This window comes from Lepus europaeus, chromosome 8, assembly GCF_033115175.1.
Source record: "Lepus europaeus isolate LE1 chromosome 8, mLepTim1.pri, whole genome shotgun sequence".
NCBI classification, from domain to species: Eukaryota; Metazoa; Chordata; class Mammalia; order Lagomorpha; family Leporidae; genus Lepus; species Lepus europaeus.
The window spans coordinates 72,262,725-72,288,884 of record NC_084834.1 but is presented as its reverse complement, the minus strand read 5'-3'; the positions used below and the strand labels follow the sequence as shown (position 1 = coordinate 72,288,884).

At 39.8% G+C, this 26,160-nt stretch overlaps 1 protein-coding gene across 2 annotated transcripts in view; it reads left to right on the top strand.

Annotated features, from left to right (window-relative positions):
- TET2 (tet methylcytosine dioxygenase 2) overlaps positions 1 to 26,160 on the top strand; it is an 88,062-nt gene that overhangs the window by 24,155 nt on the left and 37,747 nt on the right. Inside the window, exon 1 of one of the 2 annotated variants that reach the window (XM_062199788.1) lies at positions 23,246 to 23,307. The exons of the other annotated variant lie outside the window; for it this stretch is intronic. Coding sequence (XP_062055772.1) covers positions 23,264 to 23,307 — 44 coding nt within the window. The 5' untranslated portion in view covers positions 23,246 to 23,263. Of the gene's footprint in view, positions 1 to 23,245; positions 23,308 to 26,160 lie in introns of those variants that run through there. 2 annotated transcript variants of the gene reach the window in all.

The window sequence follows — 26,160 nt, the reverse complement described above, 5'->3', positions numbered from 1 at the left end:
GACCTCAGCACGGTGGTAACTCTCAGAATGAAAATTTTCCCCTTGCATGTTAATATTTTTAGAGTAATCATTGTCACTGAAAATAGACTTCCTCTTTCCCCTCTCATGCTGGAAAGTCTTAGGTAATTATGAGTAAAGCATTCTTTGCTTTCCCCTCCTTCCTCAGTGACTGCCCTACCTCACCCTGTGAGGACTATGCCTACTCACTGTGCTTGTCCTCTTAGGAGAACTTAGAACATATGCTTCAGGGGGAATTTTCATCTCTCTAGTGGGAGCCCTAACATTAGTCAGACAATTTTCTCTTGGAGGTGAAGGGTGGGAAAGGAAGGAAGTGTCCAAGTTTATAGAAAAAACTAAAAAATTACTAACAGAAAGAGGCCAAGGAATTAACATACCAACTGCCCAGGAAGAAGACTTTACAACTAGCTTTCCCACATCCCTCGCAAAAGCTTACTTTGCATTTAGCTTTTTGCAGATGAATAAACTCAGCCTCACATTTATTTTCACGAGCAAATAAACATGGGTGTTATTTTTGGTACATTTACTAGGGGTTTGTTTTTTGGGGAAGTCATTTAATTTTCAGCCTTGCTTTATTTGGCAAAAAGGAAAGTAGCTAATAGTAAATAATAATAGAATTAGTGGGAAGCGTGCATTTGGCCAAGTTTTCAGACACCAGTTAGATGCCTATATCCAATATTGGAGTGCCTGGGTCTAGTTCTGACTTCTCACTCCAGCTTCCTCCTAATAGGGACCCTGGGTTTAAGTAGTTGGGTTCTTGCCACCCATGTGGGAGACCTAGATTGAACTTCTGGTTTTGGCCCATTGCATTGTAGGCATTTGGGAATTGAATCAGCAGATGGACCTCTCTCTCTCTCTCTCTCTCTCTCTCTCTCTCTCTCCCTCCCTCTCTCCCTCCCTCCCTCCCTCCCTCCCTCTCCCTCTCCCTCTCCCTCTCCCTCTCCCTCTCCCTCTCCCTCTCCCTCTCTCTCTCTCTCTCCCTCCCTCTATTAAAGAAAATTTTTAAATGGGGAAATTTTTAAAAATTTTTAAAAATTATTTTTAAGGTAAATATATGCAGGACTTGGCAAAACATGATTTCTTGATTTTATATTAGGGTTTGTCCTATTATTATTAGTGTTGCTTTCTCTTTAAGGTTTATTCTATCTTTTTTTTTTTTAATCTACTTGAAAAGCAGACCAAGAGAGAGATCTTTATTTGACTGGTTCACTCCCCAAATGTCCTACAACAGCTAGGCCTGAGCCAAGTGGAAGCCAGGAGACTGGAACTGCATCTTCCACATTCGCTATTCTGTGCTGCCTCTCAGGGTATGCCACTTCCAGGAAGTTGGACTTGAAAACCTAGCTGGGACTTGAATCCAGGCTGTGGAACCACAGTGCCTGCCCTGCTTTCTGTTTTTTAAAATAGCCATTCAGAAATGTTTCTTGAGCATATATGAAATACTAGGAACACTTCTAGGAACTGGAACTGTTTAGTTATGTGAAAGTTACATAAAAATATCCTTTTTGAGCTTAGAACTTAGAGTTCTAGTTAGTGTGCTAAACACCATGAAGTACCTAGTGTAAAAAATGCAAAAAAGAAAGGAAATTTGGTGAATGATGATGTGGTAATGGAAGAAGGGCTTCATTAAACCTGTTGAAGGTATAGACACCAACTGTAAAGTTATTGGAGAATGTAATGGAGAAAGGGTGTGGATTAACATAAGGTTTTCACAGTGATTAACAGATTCAGAGCATCTTGTATAGCTTCCTCATATACCATCAATAAGTATTTATCTATATCCAAGTAATTGGTACAGATAAGAACTGTTCAAATATGGCAAGACCCATTGGAGATTATGATGGAGTAGACTTTACAAGGGAAGGAGTTTGGGTGGGTCCTGCATTTTGAAGGCCAAGAAGAATTTTGTTAGGTAATAAGGAATAGTGTGGCAGTAGAGGGAAGTGGTAGGGAAACAGCAGGAGAGAAAAGAATGAAAGATACATTTAATATTTTTTAAAAGATTTACTTGTTTGTTTGAAAGAATGAGAGAGGGAGAGACGGAACCACACACTGGTTCACTTCTCAGATGGCCAGGGCAGGGCTAAGTTAAAACAGGAGCCAGGAGCTTCATCTGGGTCTGTCACATGGTGGCAGGTGACCTGGCACTTAGGCCATCTTCTGCCATTTTCCCAAGCCATTAGCAGGGAACTGGATTAGAAGTGGAGTAGCAGGGACATGAACTGGGATGCTGGCATCTCAGGTGGCTACACCACAACACTGACCCCAGATTTCATATATTTTAAGGAGAAGTAATGAAAAATGGCAAATTGATAAAAGAAGTAAAATATTTCTCAATTTTAAAATGCCAATAAATAAAATTGGAAAGTTTGGACATACAGTGAAAGACAATCCTATGTAGATATTCTTAAGAATACTAAAGAGAATTTATGTGTAATATATAATAGTCTATGTGAACATGAACATAATGCAAAGAGTGTTTGCATGATGGGTATGTCTACCCAAATTTAGCATTTTCATAGCAAGCTGAAGTGGCAGAGAATGAAAACATTTCTTTAGGACCATGAGTCATTACCCAGCCCACTTGGCTCATCTTGTGAAAAGAAAAAGGATACCCAGAGATATCACATGACTGCATTGAGGTCATGTCACCAGCTCTTACAGAATCTCATCTAGAGGTGGCTGTTTGGTATAGTGGTTAAGATGCCAGCATCCCATATTACAGTGCCTGGGCTCATATCCAGCTCCCTGCTATTACTTCCTGCTAATGTGCACCCTGGGAGGTGGCAGGTGATGGTGCTTGGGTCCCTGCTACTTCATGGAAGTTCCAAGTTGAGTTCTGGGCTTCTGGCTTCTACCTGACAGGCATTTGAGAAATGAACCAGGGAATGGGAGATCTCTGGCTGTTTGTTCCCCTCCACCACCCTGTTTGTTCCTCCCCTCTCCTCCCTTCCCCTCCCCTTCCCTTCACTTCCTTTTTATTCCCTTTCTGTGTGTGTGTGTGTGCCTGCCTACCATTCAAATAAATAAAAAGTAAATGATTTTTTGGGCCTCTTAACAAGGCCTAAAGCCAACATATTTTTTCAAAGTTCTTAATTTTCCATTTTATTTTTTATTAATACAAAAAGAACATTTATTTATTTCATAGATAGGCTTCTAAGAATATAGTGATATATCATTCCCTTCCTCCTCCTTCCTTCCTTTTAATTTTTAGGATAACATTTTTAGTAAATGATTCTTCTGACTGAGCTGTCTCCACCCCCTTGCCTTTCCATGCTGGCTCTGTAAGAAGTGTATTGTTATTTGTTATATGTGATTAGTGATTTGTTTTGCTGGCTTGTGTGTGGAGAATAAGATTGGAAGGTTTGATTTGCCTACTAGCACTGTTTTGTTAGTCTTACAAGTAATGTGGACACTTTTTAAACTGTCTCATGAAATGGTCGTAAATTTAGAAGTTTTATTCTTTGACTCCATCATTTTGTCCCTGTATTCATTGCTGATGTTTCTGTCTCTGCAACGGTTTCAGAAAGAATAGTTACTCTTTTTCTGTTGCTTTCACAATAAAAAAAAAAAAAAAAGAAATGGCTTTTCTTATTGGCCTGCAAAACCATTTGCCAACAGGAAGTAGGTCAAATGGTATGCTTGGCAATCCTGATTAACCAGTTGATTAATCTTCAAATTTAAAATCGCACCTTAGCTTTAAAGCTTCAGTGTTTCTCATAGACCATTCCTTTTTTTAAAGATTTATTTATTTGAGGCAGAGTTAGATAGAGAGAATGAGGTCTTCCATCCACTGGTTCACTCCTCTGATGGCCACAATGGCCACAGCTGGGCCAATCTGAAGCCAGGAGTCCCAGAGCATCTTCCTGGCCTCCCACGGGGAGGGGGGTGGGGGACAAGCATTCTTAGGAACTGAAATCCATAGCCATGTTTCTTGTAAGCCTAATCAGTTTGTCCTTGAGTCACAGGAGTTTGAAACAAACTAGACCCCAGAGACCATTGAATGCAATGTTCTTCATAGTGTTTCTGCTACTCATCTGTTTATTTTTAATAAAATATGATTATTACATGTATTTAAATGAGAACATTTTTCTTTATGCATATCTTTACCTTCTCCAGTACACCTGCCACACTATGACACAAGTCGAGACTGAAGTATGTGAAAACTAAACCTCTGTACGTGGCATCTTATGTGGTCTCAATAGCCCGTAAATCCCAGGAGACTGAATTAGAGAAGACATTGACATTCTCACAGGGTTCAACCGAGAACTTTGGCAATCCCTGAATTCACAAATAGCTCTATAGCATTTTTTGAATTAATGCATATCCTCATATGATGTGACCTTTGGGTTTAGAACAAGTAAGCCAGTCTAAAATAGACTGTGCTGTATGAAAGTCGTTTTCACCATTCTTACGTTTCAGTTTCTTCATGAAAAGGTGAAGTATCACTTGGCTGTATTGATCTCATAGGATATTTTAAGCAGAAATGAAAATGTTTGGTGAAAACATTTTGTGTTTTGAAAGTAAGTTACAATGCAAGTAATGCAAGAAATGCTTTTCAAATGTGAGTCTGACCATTTTTTCTCAATGTGGAAATAATGTGAGTTCTAAGCATTTTTTTGTTAGGATGGGGCGAATCTGTGATCATAGAATCAACATTGTGTGAGTGTCTAACATTTTGTAGTTTTTCAACCAAGGCCACATGTAGTCCTTTAATCTTTGTGGGAATTCTAGAAGTTTAAAAAATACCTTGGTTATCCTAGATATTTTTTTAAGATTTTTTATTTATTTGAAGGGAAGAGTTACAGAGAGGCAGAGTCAGAAAGAGAGAGAGAGAGAGAGAGAGAGAGGACTTCCATCCGCTGGTTTATTTCCCAAATGGCCGCAACATCCGGAGCAGACCTGAGCTGATCCAAAGCCAGGAGCCAGGAGCTTCCTCCAGGTCTCCCACATAGGTGCAGGGGCCCAAGCACCTGGGCATCTTTTACTGCTTTCCCAGGCCATAACAGAGAGCTATGTGATCAGAAGTGGAGCAGCCAGGTCTTGAACCGGTGCTCATATTGGATGCTGGCACTGCAGGCAGTGGCTTTACCCGCTACACCACAGTGCTGCCCCCAGTTATCCTGGATTTTGAGCACTCCTGCACACTTTGTATGCGTGTATACACACACACCATCCTTGCTTCTGGTCTCCCAAGCTTGCTTCTTTCTTTGAGAGCACTCAATTTCATGGAAATAATCATTTTCTTTTCTACCTGTGCCCCCAAATACAGTTTAAAACACAATTGTACTCCTTTTTTTCACTCTTCATAATCTTGACTTCCATGAATTCTTTCCAAATTCCTCCCTCTGATTCTATTCTTTTTTTTTTTTTTTTTATGGGCAGTTAGATTGTCCACCTATCAGTTCACTCCCCAGATGTCAGGGTAGCAAGCACTTGGATGAGGCACATTAGCAGGGAGCTAGATTGGAAGTGGAGCCAGGACTCAAACTGGCATTCATAAGGGATACTGGCATCACTGGCAGCTGCTTAACCTGATGCTCCACAATGCTGGCCTTCTAATTCTATTTTTATTTTCTGATAGTAAATTTAAAATTTTCTCATTCTTTTTTAATTATTTATTTTATTTGAAAAGCAGAGTTACAGATAGAAGGAGAGACAGAGACTGAGAAAGAAAATGTCTGCCCTCTGGTTCACTCCCCAAATGGCCACATCAGCCCCAGGCTGGGCCGATCTGAAGCCAGGAGCCAGGAGCTTCATCTGGATCTCCCACATGGATGCAAGGGCCCAAGTACTTGGGCCATAGCAAAGAACTAGATTGGAAGTGGAGTGGCCAGGACTCTAACCGGCACCCATATGGGATGCCAGCATTACAGGCAGTGTGACTTTACCCGCTATGCCACAGTGCTGTCCCTACTCTTTCTTAAATACTATACCTGACCAGGTACATCCCTTAATACCCTTTGGTGGATACCCATTGTCAACCTCTGGAGTTCTTCTCAGTGCAGGGATGAATGTGATACAGGATTCTTTTAGCCACCAAATGACCTCCTCTTCACAATGACCCATAGTGTTTCTGTGATCACTAGAGATCAAAGAACTCAGTCCAGAAAACCACTGGTCTAAAGGAACTCGGACTGACATTCCTGATCTCGTTCCTGGTTATGCTCAACCTCCTTGTCCAGCTGTTATCCCTCATATGCTGCTACATACTTATTCCTAACTCTGTATGTTTTGCACCTGATGTTGCTTTTCACACATTTGAAGCCTTTGTGCCTGCATGTGCTTTCCTGAGGAGCTATACTTTTTATGACATAGCTCAGGTTTCTTATCAGGTTAGCCTCATATTTGTGGCTCTGTGTTCCTCAGACATCACTGTTATTATAGACATTTGTTTTTGTGTGTCTTTTCTCCAGTTTCTGAAACCTTTAGCATGAAGGTTAGGTCTTATCTTTTTGTTCTCAACTTCTTGTACAGTGTCTGGTCCCTTAGTAGGCACTCAATGGCACTCTTTCTGAAAGAAAGAATTCACCTTATGATCTTTTTCATACTTTCTATAAAAAATCTTCCCTTTTGGAGTAGTGAGCTGGTGGGGAGGCACTGTGGATCTTTTGGAAATTCAAGTGGCAAGGCATGATATTCCAATGCAAAGTTACATTATTTCTGTTCTGTAACTTCAGAAGGATTTGTAACTGACATTTGTGGAATGTTTGCTACTTTTATCCAAATTTAAGTTTGTTAGTTGAGATTGTGCAGTTTGACTCTTTGAGGGAGACTTTAGGAATATATTCGGCATCAATGGAATGGGTGAGTGTAACTTTACTGAGAGAAATTTGAGAACCTTTGCAGATGATATTTGATGTCTATTGGGAAATGATCTCTGATATCTAAAGTCACCCAGCACCAACCTTGTTCAGGGATTAAGATAAATGCAGGAAATATTCGGAAAGTTACAGGAAATTTAATTGATTTTTTTTTTTTTTTTTGCTCTGGCTTTCACTTTCAGAGAAGAGAACAGTGTGCTTTAGAATGTAGCTCTTCTGAGAGCATGTATGTTTGAGATTGCTGCCTAATTGCGAAGACTCCAGGACTGGGACTGGGTACAATATCAGATCTTCAGACAGCATTTTAGGAAAATGATGATCAAAATCCATAGCTCTATTATAGAGGGCATGGAATTCACTTTCTATGTCAAAAGCAGAATTTATTTAGGTATTTTAAATATTGTCTGAGAAAAAATAGTTTTTATTCATACATTTATTTAACGAAAATTGGATTTCTCCTTTTTTTTTTTTTTTTTTTTTTTTTGACAGGCAGAGTGGACAGTGAGAGAGAGAGAGACAGAGAGAAAGGTCTTCCTTTGCCATTGGTTCACCCTCCAATGGTAGCGCGGCCAGCACGCTGCGGCCGGCGCACTGCGCTAATCCGAAGGCAGGAGCCAGGTGCTTCTCCCAGTCTCCCATGGGGTGCAGGGCCCAAACACTTGGGCCATCCTCCACTGCACTCCCTGGCCACAGCAGAGCTGGCCTGGAAGAGGAGCAACCGGGACAGAATCCGGCACCCCGACCAGGACTAGAACCTGGTGTGCCGGCGCCGCAGGCAGAGGATTAGCCTATCGAGCCGCGGCGCCGGCCATGGATTTCTCCTTAAGATTTATTTTATTTATTTGAAAGACAGAAAGAAATCCATCATCATCTTTCTGGTTCACTCCCCAAATGACCACAACCACCAGGGCTGGACCAGGAGCCAGGAGCTTCATCCAGGTCTCCCATCTGGGTGCAGGTTCCCAAACAGTTGGTCCATCTTCTGCCGCTTTCCCGGGTACATTACTAGGGAGCTGGATTTTAAGTAGAGCAGCCAGCACTCAAATCAGTTCCCATATGGAATTTCAGTGTTGCAGGCAGTGGCTTAATCTGCTATGCCACAATGCCTGCCCCCAGATGATTTCTAAAAGGTGTTTTCAACTCTTTGGGAACTGAACTCCTCTGTGTCTGTCTCTCTGCCTTTCAAATAAAATGATAAATTTATTTAAAAATATTTTTTAAAAAGTTAACTTTATTTGAAAGACAGATCTTCCACCCAGTGGTTCACTCCCCAAATGCCAGAGTTTAACATGTGACTAGGAATCTCTGTTAATGTGCTCTATAGGTACACACCACAGTAGTCTCCATAGCCCATAGATACTCTGTCTCTCTCCAGCACTGGATGGTTAACTACTGTTCACTGTGTACTCATTTGTGTACTCTATAGTCAGACCTACTAAGATAATACATACCCATACTGAGTGACCCTGTCATTCCCTAACTATGAGTATTTCTTAATAACAGGGTCACATAGCATTTCTATCACATTAGGCATTATCAGTAATCTAGAAGTGATTCTTTTATATATAGAAGGATGTGTGTAGGTTTCAAAAAAATCTATAGAACTTGAGCTTCTATGGGTTGTGGGTCCTGGAACCAATCCCACAAAGATACACTAAGGGATGAATGGAAATCAAAAATGGCCTAATGCAATTGAGTCCCAGAGTGCTTGATGGACGATTATCCTTGATTTTGTGACCGTATTTTAATATCAATAGAAATTTAGTTCCTTTGAAATATTTTTAAGCAGTATTTGGAAAAAAATGAAAGAAAGCCATATTGTTATGCTATACTACATGAAGACTATTTTAATTCTTATTTAGATTATGTGTATCCTATATAATGTTTACAAAATATAAAAACACCAAATTAGTTTCAAAGATATTTGGAAAAGGAAACAGGAGAGGTTTTCTTGCTATTTATTTCCTGAAAAATAATTATAATCGCTTTTAAAATATATGCCAAACAATACTGTAATCACTTGGGAATTCAACGTGCCTTGTTGTAGATTGCATAATGTCCCTCAGAAGGGAGTGCCTGCTTTGGGAACTATACCTACCTGATTCATAATTATAGTACTGGTGCTGCCAAGCTGTGTGTAATATCAGGAAGAATCCAAGGAGTGGGTTTTTGGTACAGTGGGTTAACCTGCCACTTGAGGTGCCTGCATCCCATATCGGACTACTTGGATTTGAGTCCCAGCTCAACTCCAGCTTCCCGATAGACCATTGGAGGCATCAGATAGATTGCATCCATATGGGAGGCCCAGATAGAGTTATTAACTCCTGAGTTTGTCCTTGTCCAGACCTGGCTGTTGAGGGCTGTTGGAATGTGATCCAGCAGATGAGAAATCTTGGTAAGAAAGCTTGCATAAATGTCTTGGGTAAATTCTGTTTAGTTAGAATATACATCATCTGTGAGGTTATTCCAAAGTTGTTGCAACAAGATTATTCCCTTTTTCCAAAGATTTATTTGTTTGAAAGTCAGGGAGACAGTGAAAGATATAGAAGGGGCTGGTGCTGTGGTGTAGTGGGCTAAGCCTCTGCCTGCAGTGCTGCAATCCCATATGGGCACCAGTTCAAGTTTCGAGTCCTGGCTGTTCCCCTTCTGATCCAGCTCTGTGCTATGGCCTGGGAAAGCAGTAGAAGATGGGCCAAGGTCTTGGGCCCCTGCCACCCACATGGGAGACCCAGAAGAAGCTCTTGGCTCCTGGCTTCCTATCGGCCCAGCTCCAGCCATTGTGGCCATCTGGGGAGTGAACCAGCAGATAGAAGACCTTTCTCTCTGTCTCTTCCTCTGTAACTCTGCCTCTCAAATAAAAATAAAATATTTTTAAAAAAATAGAAGAAGAGATAGTCCATCTGTTGGTTCACTTTCCAAATAGAAGAAATAGCTGTGGCTGGGCCAGAATGAAGCCAGGAGCCAGGAACTCCATCCAAGTCTTCCATGTGTCAGGGAAGTATGTAATTAGGCCATCTTCTGCTACCTTCCTAGGCACATTGACAGGGAACTGGACAGGAAGAAGAGCAGCCTCTGATTTGGGATGCCTGTGTTACAAGTGTGGCTTAAACCACTGTGGCACAGTACTGGCCCCTATTTATAAGTATGTCTTTCCGTATCTTTACCAGGTGCTTACTAGGCCTTTGAATGGATAATTAGCTAGCATTGCCCAAAAATACACATACCATGTAATATTATATCAGGAAAACTGTAGATTGAAAAAAAGCACTCTCAACTTTTTAGAATACCTTGCTTTTAAGTTTTTGTTGTGGATTATGTCCCCTAACATTTTCGTTAACTATGTTCTTTTAGTTGGAACAAAATTTAGGTGCAGGCATCGTGGTGTTGTAGGTTTAGCAGGCACTTAGGATACCTGCATTACAGTGGCTGGGACCAAATACTATCTCTACTTCTGAGCCTGCTTTTTGCTTATGTGCTTCATGGGAGGCAACAGTAGCCACCAGTCTGGGAGACCTGCATTGTGTTGCTGGCACCTGGCTGTTGCAGGCATTTGCCAGGTGAACCAGTACATGAGATAACTCTCTCTCCCTCTCTTTCTACCTCTGCCTATCAAATAAATTAGTCTAAAAAGATAAAAATTTTCATAGTCACTATTTGAGTATGTTGCCCCTGAATCTGATCTGATTCACCTATGCCTACAAAAGTGTTAGCATCTTCTGTTTTCCTATTAGGGCATTTAGAACTTGGCCATTGAAAAAAAGCATTTTTAAAAATTTGTTGATTATGTTGCTTAAGAGATCACTTTCAGCCCCATCCCTGTTTATGTACCTGTCCTGGCCTCATCCAAAGTCATAATCTGGTTGTGTCTGATGATCCATTTGGTCTCTCCAACCACAGTGTTAGGAAGGGACTCTATCCCTTTGGGATCTCATCTTCTCCCCATGAGTCTTGTCATTTAGAAAATTTGACACTCTTGTCAACGTGAGCATCATCTGCGCAAGGAGCCAGGTTACAGAAGAGTGCTCACCCATGGGCATTCTGTTTGTCTGCTGAGTGTGTAGTTTTCTTCTTTTCCCAACACTGCTGCACTTGGCTTCTGGTGCTTTTTGGTTTCTCCAAAGTGCCTGTGGCAGCTTCATTCATTCTTTTTAGTAATGAGAGGGTTCCCTCATTGGCATGTCAGGGGGAGTGGGCCAGCAGCATGTAGAGCTGCTGGGTTTCTGTTCAGGGTTTTCATTTCCCCCTCAGCTTGGCGCAGAGGTGGTTTCAGTTGCAGAGTCTCTCTGTCTCTCCTGTTAGATTTGTTTACCCCCAGTGCATGCCCTCAGAGTAAGGATGGGAGGAGTGTCTGCTGCAGGAGCTTACTCTGTTTCTCTACAGCACTCCCAACTGGCTTTGTATGTGATTAGGCTCTAAGTCATGTCCTTTCGTGTGGCTTCATGTACATTTTATGTGGGAAATTCTTGGAAAATTTTGCCTCTCAGTTGACAATATTCCCTAGTATTTTCGTGCTAATACGCTATATTTTCTGTTTTGCTTTTTCATTGATTATTTTAATCATTTACTGGGAACAGGGCTTGGATATCTGCTCTCATCTTTCTACTCCTGCAAGTCCTCCAGTCTAATTTTGTTCATGAGCATGATAGAAATTAGCTCCTTAGATGACTTTAATGTTGGATTCTGCTTTCGAGGAAATTTAAAATAGAAAACAGGCTTTCACGAAGAGGGAATAAATTAACACCCAGTCTCACAAGGATGAAAATAAGCCAAATCTTTCAAACAGGTTGTGGAATAAACTTTCTCTACATTGCAAATTCAAGTTGTACTTAGCACACATAATTGCAGAGCTAAAATCCTTAGCTGATCAGGATTACAAGCACTAACAGGATTTATATGTTCACTGGAAATTTTACATCTTGCTTGGAGAGGGGACTGGTTGTTTCATAAAGTTCTCAGAGATTGCAAAACTTAGGAATTAATGCTGTAAATATGCGGAAATTAATGTAAAAATTCATCCTGTGACTCCTACTCTGGCTGATAAACTTAATTCTACACGAAATTGCTTTAGTACAACATGAAACCCTAATAAAGTCTGAAAGCTTGTGATGTGAAGTGGGGGTGCAAAAAAATAGTCAAGAGAGTCTATGGTACATGGTTCCTCTGGGATGCTGAAGGAACAAGGAGGAAGGAGTCAGGAGCATGTTCTATTTGTTTTGACCACAGCTTCTGTTAGGAACCATGTAAAGGAACTGAAATGATTGGTCATGATGATGAGTCTGGACTTCTATGGTATTTCAAACCCCATCTTTGCTGATGCTGAGATCATTGTAAATACTTTCTTTGAAAAGATTTAAGTAATTATTTGAAAGGCTGAGTTACAGAGGATTTGGGGAGGGATGGAGAGAGAGAAATCCTCCATCTGCTGGTTCACTCTCCAAATGGTCACAATGGCTGGAGCTGGGCCAGGAGCCAGGAGCTTCCTCTGGGTCTCCCATGTGGGTGCAGGGGCCCAAGCCCTTGGGCCACCTTCTGCTGCTTTCCCAGGCCATTAGCAGAGAGCTAGATGGAAAGTGGAGTCGCTGGGACATTAACCATCTATCATATGGGATGCCAGCACTGCAGAAGGCACTTTTACCAGCTGTGCCACAGTGCCAGCCCCATATTTTGTTGTTGTTTGTTTTGTTGTTTTTGTCTTAAAGATTTATTTATTTGAAAGGCAGAGTTGGGGAGTTAGGTACTTTCATTATATAGTTATGCATTTGTAGAATAAATGAATTCCATAGGACTAGCAACAAAATTTCATTTTCTCTTCTAGGAATATTTTCATATGTTTTCTGTGTTTATGGGAAGATACCATTTAGGTACAATACTGATGGCCAACCTAGATCAGGAAGCCAAATATTTCTTTGCATTACATTTTGAGATCTGAATAATTCATACCACAATTTCTGGTTTTCTCATTTTATCATCAAATTATATTTTTTGGCTTATGGATTTTTATATACGAGAAGTTTTAAGACTTTTTAAAAAATATTATTTATTTGAAAGAGTTACAAAGAGAGGTAGAGACAGAGAGAGAGGTCTTCCATCTGATGGTTCACTCCCCAGCTGGTTGCAACGGCTGGAGCTGCACCAATCTAAAGCCAGGAGTCAGGAGCTTCTTCCAGGTCTCCCACGTGGGTGCAGGGGCCCAAGGACTTGGGCCATCTTCTACTGCTATCCCAGGCCATAGCAGAGAGCTGGATTGGAAGAGGAACAGTCGGGACTAGAACTGGCGCCCGGTGCCCATGTGGGATACCAGTGCTTCAGGCTAGGTCGTTAACCTGCTGCGCCACAGCGCCGGCCTCGAAATTCTAAGACTTAATTCAATTATCTTGATTTTATCACTTAACCTTTTTATATTTCTTGAGTGTCTTTAGTCATAGAGGAGTTGCTGAGCATGTCCAATTTTGTTTACTAGCTTGTAGCAGGAAGAAAGCTAAAGTAGGAGTGGGTGAGTTGGAAGTGTTTAATTTCAAAATTGAGGATTACTTTAGCATGAATTCTGTTCTGTGGTGTCATTCTGCATTTTGACATGGTGACCTGCCATTTGAAAGAGGAAACTGCGTCCTTCCACTGAAGAACTGAACTGTCAGCAAATATCTGAAATCCAAACAGTGATAAAAGTGAAAAGAGGAATAAAGGACAAAGCTATTACATTTTGACATCTGCTGGAAAACAAAGTTCCATGCCATTTTAATTAAGATTGGTATTTAGTGAGTTACAACTTGCCTAGAAGTTTGTAGAGACCTGATGCCTGGGCTATATGTTTGGGTGAGGGCTGCTTCCAGGAAAACTGAATACATCAGGATAAATGTTTCCACTTTGATGGAAAAATAGACAGAGACAGAGACAGATTTTCCACCTGCTGGTTTATTCCCCAAATGCCCACATCAGCATGGCTTGGCCATGCCAAACTCAGGAGTCCAGAAGTTTATTCAGGTCTCTCATGTGGGTTGCAGGGACCCAAGTACTGAACCATTACTGTTGCCTCCAAGGATGTAGAAGGCTGGAATCAGAAATGGAGCTACAACTTAAGAAGAGTTACAGACAGAGTGGGAGAGACAGAGAAAGGGTCTTCCATCCGCTGGTTCACTCTCCAAATGGCTCTCCAAATGGAGCTGGGCTGATCCAGAGCCAGAAGCCAGGAGCCGGGTCTCCCATGCAGGTGCCAGTGCCCAAGCACTTGGGCCATCTTCTACTGCTTTCTCAGGCCATGGCAGAGAGCTGGATCAGAAGACCAGCCTGGAAACAAACCAGTGCCCATATGGGATGCCTAGTGTGCCACAGTGCCAGTCCCAAACCAATCAATTTAATAACAGGTTTTGTAGTGAAGCTTTTCATAATAGAATATGTCTTTTAGACAATTCAGAACTTTTTAAGCCAAAATATATAGGAAGACTGAGAGGATATACAGAAAGGATATGAGGAAGAAGAAAAGAGATACTGGCTTCTATTGGCCATTCATTATAGAGAATTGCTCATCACTAGAGACAAATAATTTAGTGCCGAGTTGCAGTAATCTAGGAATGAGATGGTAATAGCAAAAGCTATCTGAATAATTTATGGATACCCACAACAGAAAGAAAGTAGAACCAGTTGCTTGGTGATTTACAGGATGTTTGTTAACAGGGAAGAAACAAACATCACTCACTTTGGTAGGGAATATAGAGGACAGGTCTGGAGTAAGAGCAATTTGGATTTGGATAATTTGTACTGGGAGCTCTGTTGAAGAGTAATAGTATAACAGAATGTTTGCTGCTTGAGTTAATGGAAGGAAAGTAGGTTATCCAGCAGATGCTTATCCCATTGCCCTGCTGGCCATCTTTTTGGTAATCTTTTTGATGCTCTGAACTCTAAGGTTCTGAGGTTCTAAATCTTGGGCCAACTTCTCTAACTGTACTCTATTGCAATGATTTCATGTGTCTCTTGGCTGTACATACTATCCATAGGCTGATGCAGCTCAGTTACTTCCAGCTTAGACTTCTGACCTGTACACCCAAATGCCTCTGACATGTACTCACTTGGATAAGAATATAAATCACAAACTTAGCTTGTTCAAAACAGAAGTCCTAATTTTTCCATCAGTCCTCTTGCCTCCTTACTGTCACTGCCATCAACTATTTAGCCAAAGCCCATTACCTAGGCATTATTTTGGTTTCTTGCCATTGATGCACTCTCTCACAAACAATTTATTACCAAGTTGTTTCTTTATGCTATATATCTCATATATATATATATATATATATATGTATGTATGTATATATGTGTGTGTGTATATATGTATGTGTGTGTATATATATATGTGTGTGTGTGTGTGTGTATTTTAAAGGGGCACAGAGAAAGAGAGATCTTGTATTTACTGGTTCACTTCCCAAATGTCTGCAACAGCCAAGGCCAGGCCAGGCCAGGGTGCATCTAGGAGCTAGAAATTCCACCACAGTCTTCAAGTACATTGCTGGGGCCCAAGCAGTTGAGCCATCATCTGTTGCCTTCCCAGCATGTGCATTAGTAGGAAGCTGCTACAGGTGGGTAAAGGCACAGAAGCACAGACTTGAACCAACACCGTGGATGCAGGCAACCTATCAGTGGCTTAACCTGCTGCACACACCCTGCACCCCCCAACTATACCTTAAAACCACATGTTTTCTTGCTCCCTGTGAGCCAATGAGAATTATTCCTGTATTCCTCAGATATTCCAAGCTAATTTATGCCTCACTGCTGTTGTAATTTTCTGTTCTGTCTCACTGGAACATTCTTTTTCCAATTCATCCTATCACTGTATTTTTTTTTTTTATTTAGTTCAGATGGATGTTCCCTACACATGGAACCTTTTCCTAACTGCTATTTAAATAGTCCTGCCTTGTTGCCTCTGTACTCTGTCACGCCAGTTTATTTCCTACATAGCATTTATCAAACTAAAATTGTTTGTGTCTATTTGTTTGCCTTAAAAACAAAAGAACCCAGACTATCTTGTTTACCTCATCCCTAAAGCTATTGATTAAATGAATAGATGAATGATTAACTTATAAACCCTTCTGGCAGAAAGGCAATAGAACAGGATATAAGGATGAAGTGAGGTTTTAGTTGAACCTTGGAAGATAGGTAGACAAATCCTGTAAGATGAGAAAATGGAGATGCAGAGGCAGAAAATGTAAGCCAATGTAAGGAACAGTCCTCCCATTTGGCATTCACTTAACACCGAAAACAGTGAGTTCAACTACAGTTTTGAAAATGTATCAAGCATACCGTAAAAGCTTGGCATTTTTAGAAGTAAAGGATATGATGCTTACTTTTACAGAAAGTACCACATGAGACCTTTTTTATGAAATTGAATTTTCTTCAACTGAGTAACATTTAAATGGAAAAGAATGAGATATTTCAGTGTTTTATGGTCACTTGCCAGACCATGAAATACATGTTTTAGAAAATTACTGAAAGAGGTTTTTAAGTTTGTGACATTTGATTTATATTTATTACGGAAAAGCCTGAATTCTTATTCGGCGCACTATAATTTTAATTATTTAACATTTTGCTAAGAGTTACTGTTAAGTATGTATGTGAGATTGGTAGCTGTATGGCAGACTTCCAAAGTTGGACATGCCAGAGTGGACTCAGAGGAAACCTTTATAGTTTTCCCAGTATTTTTGAGGGGGAAACAGAAAACATTTTCCCAGCATGGCTTCAATAATGCCATTTTCAGCATCATCTCAAAACACTAACTGCAGTGCAGATGACATCAGCTGTTCTCTTGTTTTCTTAGCTGCAGCGATTTCTCCATCTCTTCATGCTGCAGTCTTGTTGCACAGAGAACATTTAACCATGGGAAAGAATTTAAGTTGGACCTGGAATACCAGCTCTTTTTTGGGCTTCAAACCCATAGCCTCTTTATTCAGGAGAGCAGTATTGAATTTTTATGCAATATCATAAATAGGTGGCCTCAGTGACATTTTAACTCTGAGTCAATACTGTTGAGTGGAGACATCTGGCAATTTTGTTTTCTCCATGTGCTGAAGTCACTTTCCCACTCAGCATTTCCTTCTCTTGCGCTCCACTCAAAGTTAATTTGGATTTTGAGCATTTTATGATCTTAATAATGAACTGTGGGTTTAGAAGAGCTTGTTGGCCAGTGCTGGGGCTCACTAGGCTAATCCTCCGCCTGCAGCACCGGCACCCCAGATTCTAGTCCCGGTTGGGCGCCGGATTCTATCTCGGTTGCTCTTCTTCCTTTCTAGCTCTCTGCTGTGGCCCAGGAAGGCAGTGGAGGATGGCCCAAGTGCTTGGGCCCTGCACCTGCATGGGAGACCAGGAGGAAGCACCTTGCTCCTGGCTTTGCATCAGTGCAGTGCACCAGCCGAAGTGGCCATTTAGGGGGTGAACCAATGGAAAAAGGAAGACCTTTCTCTCTGTCTCTCTCTCTCTCACTGTCTAACTCTGCCTTTCAAAAAGAGCTTGTAGAACATTTCCATGCTGTGTGTATTTGGAGCGAGTGTATTGGGGTTTGGATAGTTTCTGGGAGAAATGGAAGAGGACAGGTAATAGAAGAAGTGTTTATAAAGTCAAAGGCTAAAACAAAATGAATGCTTCATATGCATTTTACTGTAATTCTTTTTTTAAAAAAAGATTTATTTATTTGCTTGAAAGGCAGAGTTACAGAGAAGCAGAGGCTGAGAGAGAGAGAGAGAGAGAGGTCTTCCATCTGCTGGTTCACTCCCTAGATGGACACAACAGCTGCAGCTGCGCCGATCCAAAGCCAGGAGCCAGGATCTTCTGGTCTCTCCCATGAGTGCAGGGGCCCAAGCACTTGGGCCATCTTCTATTGCTTTCCCAGGCCACAGCAGAGAGCTGGATTGGAAGTGGAGCTGTCAGACTCAAACCGGTGCCCATATGAGATGCTGGCACTGCAAGCAGCGGCTTTACCCACTATGCCACAGCGCCAGCCCCTGTAATTCTTTTGCAACAGGAGAATTCAAGAGAAATATCAAAGCCCTCTCATGGAAATGTTGATGTTTCTGGTTCTTCTGTAACCTTTATCATCTAATCTGCAGAGTTGCTTTCTTCCCAATTTAGTGGTTATTTTCACTGGTAAGCTTATTTTATGGAGCCATATTTGTTTATAACATAGCAATTAAAATCAAGAGTTATTATGCCCACTAAAAGATAGAAATGATTGAAAGGGAAAAAGTACAACTTTTAGGTGTTTGGTAATCTGCTAAATGTGTATTGCTTTAGATTCACTCTGTATGAGTACACACCACATTCAAATGTGATTAGAATATTAAAGTAATGATTTGTCACAGAATAAGAAAAGGAGCTTATAATTTCTGAATAGAATTGTTTCACTTAGGAAATTCTATTTTTGTTCTATGAAACATGCCATAAACTTGGATCATTTATGGATTAATTTGAAGCTATTTTCAAACAAAAGGCTAATTCATCTTTTAGCAGATTTTAGTTATAGTCTCAATAACAGGTGTATAGCTATGTGTCTTGGGCAGACTTCTGGCCAAATAGTCTTAAATGTTTCATTCAGTGTGACATGAATTTAATATCTCATGAGTAATTTATTTTTAGATTTATTTTGTTTATTTGAAAATCAGAGTTAGAGAGGCGGAGTGGGGGGTCTTCCATCGGATGGTTCACTCCCCATGCAATGGTTGGAATTGTGTCCACCCGAAGCCAGGAGTTTCCTCTGGGTCTGCCACATGGGTGCAGGGGCCCAAGGGCTTGCACCATCTTCTGCTTTCCCAGGCCATAGCAGAGAGCTGGATCAGAAGTGGAACAGCTGGGACTCGAACCGGCACCCAAATGGGATGCCGGCATTGCAGGCAGCAGCTTTACCCCCTATGCCACAGTGCCGGCCCCTGATGAGTAATATTAAGGTTATATGGGAATTCCTTTTCAACTAGTTATTTTTGAATTCAAATTTATTTTTTAAAGATTTACTTATTTGTTAGGCAGAGAAAGTCACATGATACTTTTTAAAGTTACTTTTTGAAAAAGATTTATTCATTTGAAAGGCAAGGGGGCAGGAGAGAGAGACAGAGAGAGCTTCTATGCACTGGTTTACTCACCTAATGTCCACAATAGTCAGGGCTAGGCCAAAACAAAGCCAGGAGCCTGGAACACAATCTGGAAGCCAAGTACATCAGCTGTCACCTGCACAAAGTTGGGTAGATGCCATGGTATGCATCTGTATGAAGTGAGACTAGAACCCAGGCACTACGATATCCCATCCCAAGTGGCATTTCATGAATAATGTCATAATAACCCAAAAAAGTTAACCAAAACATGAATTCTACAAAATAGGAAGAAGAAAAATGACCAGGTTGTTATGTTAACTGTTGTTGATTAGAACTAGATAGATCAGCATGAAGATGGAGTTGTTCAGGTTTATATAAAACTTTTCAGAAACCCAGATGGCATGCTTTTTCAGTCAATGATAACAAAACATCTTTGAGAACCAACAGTTCATGAATACAAGACAGTGCATAATTGCCTTTGTTTCAAGGATCTGTGGTATGGAGTTTTTCAATAAATTGTTAGTTATGTTGTTAGTTTGTTTCACATTAATATTTTAGTATTAATTGGGATATGACAATTTAGGTGCCTATAAAATAGTTTTTTGATACTTTTCTTTCTCTTTCCACTGTTGATTTTAATGCTGAGAACAGGAGCAGGTATATGCAACCATAGAGCATTAACACAGATTAATTAAGATCATCTTGATTAATTAGATGTTTAGTATATGATTTGGTTCCAAGACTGTCAATCTCATTCTCAATGTAAAGCAGTCTGTCTATGTACTATTTTAAATGCAGCTTGCAACTCCTCCTCAATTCTGTTGAATTCGCATAAACCATCATGGTTATTATTTTTCCCTTAGCATTCTACATCTTCTTACCAGACCACACACACAGTTTGCTTCCTCATTACATTTATTGTTTCCAGTTTCTCTCCCCACTAGAACATCAGGTGTCTGAGAACAGGGATGTTTGTCTCTTGTTCATGCTCTAGTGCTAGGGGCTATACCATGGGATATGTTCAATGAATATTTGTTGAATGATACATAAAGGCTTTGAATGATTTTGAGCTCAAGTAAAATTACATAATTCTTAGATGTTACTGGAAATCAACTTACTGAACTTAAGTAATAGTTTTATTGGAAAAATTATACCTCAAGGTATAAAAATTAGAATATTTTCCCCCATTATATGCCATTTAACTATACAATGCTAATTTCTCCCATTCCCCATTCTCCCTCCAGTGTCTTCATGGACAAATTATAGAATCATCCTTTGGCTATTATAGCAATTTCATTTCTGTCTTTGAAATTCAATCCTATTGATTTTAATATTCCCAATGCAAGCTGAAGTCAACATTTTTCTGCCCTAACTCTGGTTGGTCCAAGCACAAGGAATTGAGAGTAGCGCCATCTCATTCTGAATACCTCTTGTCCCTCCCTGCATCAAGTGCCAGCCCCTTGAGGTTGGGCAGGACTGAGAAAGGGTGAAAAAGGATCTCAAGCTCCTGGTGCACCTGAGCATGGCTGCATGGCTTCACATGTTGCTATGTTTATGCTTGACATTGAGTGGCTATTTGACACCCTTTGTGGAGCAAGCATCCAAATACTGGCTTTTTCTTTAGATAGGCTCACAAGAGCGCTCACTGGACAGCTGCTTACTTAGGAGAAGAGCTGTCTCTCCATCATCTCTTCTATTACTGCACTCTCTTCAGCTTCACCCACAGACTGCACCGCCCAGCCATTTCTCTTGAGGTCTTCTTGTACCTTGAACAGGTTCTCAGAAAAGGGTATCTGGCATGACCAAGCTGAAACAACTTGTTTAGTTCTTAGAGTACATCTTTTTAAGTTGCATTTGAAGCATTGGATAGAGTGTGTCCTAGACAGTACCCTGGTAAGACAGTACCCTGGTAAGAATTAGCAGCCCAAATTTTTCCTGGACTGAAATAGAAAACATTTTTTTTATGGTTTATGACAAATAAATAATGCTCATTTTGCTCAGCATGTATTACTTTGAGACTTGGAAAAAGGCCACGAATAAGCTCAAATTGAAGAAATAATTCCAGTAGTAACAGACATGTGGACATTTTAGAAATAACTGGTAGGTGTCTCCCCATCTTAAACACAGGTCTCTGTCTCTAAGCCTCTGCTGCCTCTAATTTTCATTGGTATTCTGCCTGAGTTCTGCCTCAAATATCTTTGCGTGATTCAATTTTGTCTATATTGTTCTTTTAAGATAAAAGAAAATTTTACAACTTTTTTTCTTCCATCTGCTGGTTCACTCACAAGTGGCTGCAATGGCTGGAGCTGGGCCGATCTGAAGCCAGGAGCTTCTTCTGGGTCTCCTCCATGAGTACAGGGGCCCAAGCACATTAGCAGGGAGCTGGATCAAAAGTGAAGCATCTGGGACTTGAACTGGCAACCATATGGGATGCCAGCCTTGCAGGCTGTGGCTTTACCTACTACACCACAGTACTGGCCCCACAACTTTTACCCCAATAGTCCCTGTTGATTAAATTAATGAATAATCTTTAATGTCACAAGTAATAGCCTGCAATAAACTGTTTTTTTACAAGACTAGATCTTAGCAACCATGCCAGTATGAAGTAGTGATGAAAGTTATGCTAAGTGGAGGGAATTTGATAGATGCAGAAGATAGGAATTCAAGTAACGTGTTAGGATTTTAGAGTTCTATTCAGAAGTACATTTAATAGGCAATAATGAGGTTCATGTACCCCACTCATTTTGAAGTAAGTGTATAATTGACATCATATGCTTACCAAAAGGAAGCCTCTAAGAGAGTTTTGGAGAATAATGCCATCTACACCACAGGGCACAAATATATTATCTTTACTCAGTGTTTTCCATGTTAAGAACTAGTAATTTCTAGCACCCTGAATTATTATTATTAATAATAATAACAACAACAACAAGGTCAAAGCTGTCAATAGAAGTGGCTGAGATGAACACTAATTGACAGAAATGCTTTGGCAAGTAATCACCCAGATAACAGGACTCACTCAATGTTCATATTTTATATATACCAGTAGCATTAGAACCTGCAGGGAAAGATTTAATAAAGAACAAAAGTACTCTCTTATGGAATAGCAACCTTGCAGATCTGTCCATTGACCCTCTAATGTTTTGTCCCGTTGAAGGAAGCTGTCGTGAGATTTAAATGATGCATCTTTTCCTTCCTCCTCCAGCGGTAACAGACTTCCACCCTCAAAATCAATAATTTTAAAAATGCAAAAACAAAAAGCCATCTTCACAAATGTTGAGCCTCATCTGTGATTTTATGTGGTGAGAGATACAGCTACCATTCCTGAGTAATTCGAAAAGAGTCAAATGGTGCTGAGGTAAATTACAACCCGCCATGCATATTGGTGAAATGAGATGCTGATCCATTTGCACACTAATGTGCTATTTTTAAGTCATGCATCATAGAATCTTCAAAGAGGCCTGTCATAATTATGATGGATTAGACTGCAGAGTCAGTCCTGGGTGCAGTAATTGTTCCACAGATGCTGCCGATGCGACTTGAATTTATTATAAATTGTCAGAGAAGTGGGAAAACTGCTGTGACTGTAAACTGCTTTGGTCCTGGTGAACTAAAATGTTAGCTGGTAGTCAGTGTTTGCAACATGCTTCCAAATGTGTGCCTGTGATTATCCTGTGACATTAGCTGAAATCACTGACCAGCCATGTTAAATTATCCGGTTATAATTTGACCTTTAGAATTTACAAAACAATTGGTTGTGTTTATTGTAGATAGAACTCATGTTTGGGGTTCCTTAGAAGGCTATGCTTTTAAAAGACTACTAGATGATTAGTCTACAAGAATAAACATGATAACTTATCTGACATTTTCCTTAATTACCATTTATGTCTGTCATTTAGGCAGATAATTTTTGAAACTGGCTTTTTAAAAAAGTGCCCAGACTGTTTTTTTCGTATGCATGTCATATTTTGTCCATTCTAAAAGTTGATTCACCTTGTTGTCTTTTTTGGTAAACTTATGAAGAATCTTGATGTGTTCCAGGAGTGTATTCATGTATATGTAATTTGAATAATGAGCAATGTGTTAACATTTTCTTAGTATCATGTGATGGGAAGGGAGTTAGTGAGTTCCTGGAAGGTCATAGGTTTAGGCCATGTGGGGCTATTTTTTAATCCTAACTGTAGGCAAGCTCCTCAGTTTTCTCCCATTTAACACAAGAATTGCATACATTATTTAAAACATCATCATTACATTATCACTCGGTGTCATTTTAAGATGTTTTGGCCTTTCAAAAGGTGAAAATGCTACTTCATAATTCTGTGAACGGGACAGTTCTGGAAGGCCACCAAAATAATTGGCATGGATTTGATCTCACAACAGTCAATACTGAAGAATCCCCACAGGTATGGCCAGGGGTGTGGGGAAAGCTCATCAAGCGCCCATGCTCACCCCTCCAGCAATCTCCATGTGTTCACTCTCCAGAATCTGCCTAAACCTTGTCCTTTGGGTCTTGATAGAGACTTTGTTGCATATCTAATGCTAATAGTCTGAGTGGGAAGGCCTGTCTGCTCACATTCTTCTTGGCTCCCTATGCAGCACTAGGTATGCCGGGCTGTTTTTGAAATGGGGTCTTATCATGCATTATCAGATAAGTTAGGTCAGAGAAAGGCAGGGAAGGTCAGCGTTTCTAAAGACTTATGTTGGGAAGGAGTTATGAGACAGAAACCATGGACAGAAGCTAATATAACATCACAAGAAAGTTTCGCTTGACTTTGAAAAAAAAAAAAAAAAAAGGAAAGCATTATGATTTGTTCATCTTTCGGTTGATCTAACAGTGCTGTGGTTAGAACCAGATCATGATAGTTCTCAAGAGTTCATTGTGAAATTTTCAGGAATTTCATGGGCTGGAATTTGGCAGGCTGATACCAGCCTTGACACATAAGAGCTTTTCTTAAGGAATGTTAAAAACAGGCTATACTTTTTTTAATGGTATCTAAATGTTTCAGCATGAAGTACCACCATGAAGGCTCATACCTATGTTTTCACATATAATCATGTAATAGTTTTTAGAAAAACATAGTGACCTAATTTTGATTGGCCTGTGTCCTTTCAGTCGAGTCATTGTCCATAATTTATAATTGCTTCTTGTTCTAAAATGAAAATCCTGTCTAGAGAATAATTTTATGAGTACAATTTTATTTGGCATGTACTATTTTTCATACAGTGAATGATTATGTATGAACTCCTGTAGCTGACATTCCTTTCAAAATTGTTTGAATATTCACTTGCCACAAGGATCACTTGTAAAAACGGATGAATAATTACTCTGTGTTCTTAGGCTCTGAGAAGAAATAGAATTTTTCCTCCTCAACTCATGTTCGAGTTAAATCCCCACTATGAAGTCGAAAGAGGGTAGAAACTTAATCTGACCGAGGTACTTAGAGGTAGGGTCTTGAGCTCACTGGGACTAGAAAAAGGCATCAGGAAGGGAGCCCCTGTGCCTGAATTCTGAGACACAAGAAGAGTCCAGCTCACTGTCTTTCAGCACATAATGCCCTGTGATGCCTCAGGACTCTGACAGCAGAAGGCCATCACCAGGTACAGCTCTTGAGCTCTGAATTGGAACTGTGAGCCAAAGTAAACCTCTTTATTTTATGTATTACCCAGTGCAGGGTATTGTATTATGAGCAACAGAAAACAGACTAACCCAGGAATATAATGGAAAACTATCTCTAGCAAAAATGTACATACATTTATAAAATAGCCTAACATTGGAAAAAATTCTGTTTTTGCAATCATTTAAATTTTTAAAGTAAGAACTTATATCCATTGTAAATAATTGGCAGGTAAATTATCATTTTGCAAATATATTTTGTCTTATATAATTACTGACTTTTAGGTAAACTTAAACTTTTTAGAAATCCATAAACTATAGCTTTGAAGGCCTTTTCAATATTTCTACAGTGAGCACAATGTGCTGATCTCACATTTTTTTTAAGCTAAAAAAAAAATGTCCTCAGTGTCAATATTAAAGCACTATGTGTAGTGTGCAAGTATGTTCTAGAGTATGTATACAAAAAATGTGTCTCAGAACAAATTGAGGTTGAAGAAAGTTTTTTTCTTTTCACTCTAAAATAGTCACCTTTTTAGGAGCTATTATGTATACATAGGATTTGCAAGCCCAGGGCACTTTAAAGATTGGCTGATTTTATGTGGAACTGATCATCTTAGAGAATGATGTATTAACTTCTTCAGATATCTTAAGTAGAAAGGACAATATATTTTACAGACCTTGCAAGTTTCAAGAAATTTGTAACATTGTAAATGTACATATATGTTCATATAAATATCTTGATTTTTCATGGAGCAAAAAACCTGCATGGATTTTAAGATTTTTGTACCCAAATCAACTTATTTTTTAATTCCATTTTTGCATGAAATTGGTTTATAGGTCTAAAAAGAGAGCATATTTTATTTTGTAGTGTTTGGAATGCTAATTAATGTAATTAATGCTAATTAATGCTAATCTGTAGGATGTATCTAGGCTTGTTGCAAATGCTTGTGGTCTTTTTAAAAAAATTTTTAATAGATTTTATTTATTTATTTGAGAGGTAGAGAGAAAGGTCTTCCATCTGCTGGTTCACTCCCCAAATGGCTGCAACGGCCAGACTGAGCCTACCCAAAGCCAGGAGCCAGGAGTTTCTTCCAGGTCTCCCACACAGGTGCACAGCCCCAAGACTTAGGGCACCTTATACTGCCTTCCCAGGACAGCAGAAGAGGAGCAGCTGGGACATGCACTGGCACCCATATGGGATGCCAGCGCTGCATAAGCTTAGCCTACTGCACCACAGCATTGACCCCTGTGTTCTGATTTTTTGGAGAGGGCTCTTAATGCCAAATTTTCATGACTAGAATCTAAAGCTTCTTTATTAAGGATTACTTATAGTTAACAGTAAGTATAGGTCAGCTGTCTAACAGAAAGTTAATAATCTGATATGTAAGCAAGTAAAATGAAACAAATCAATTTATGATATATCCAGTTAACCCAAGATATCCAAAATAATATAATTTTAACATGTAGTATTTTTTAAAAATTGAGATTTTTTTATTTCACACTGTCTGTGAAATGTAGTTTGTACCTACTCATTGATGCATATCTATCCTATCTCTTGACATTTGAAAGAAATAGTTGTAGCAGCAATATCATGTTTGTTCTATATTCAGTAGAAATTATAACTTAAATTTTGTTTATTAAG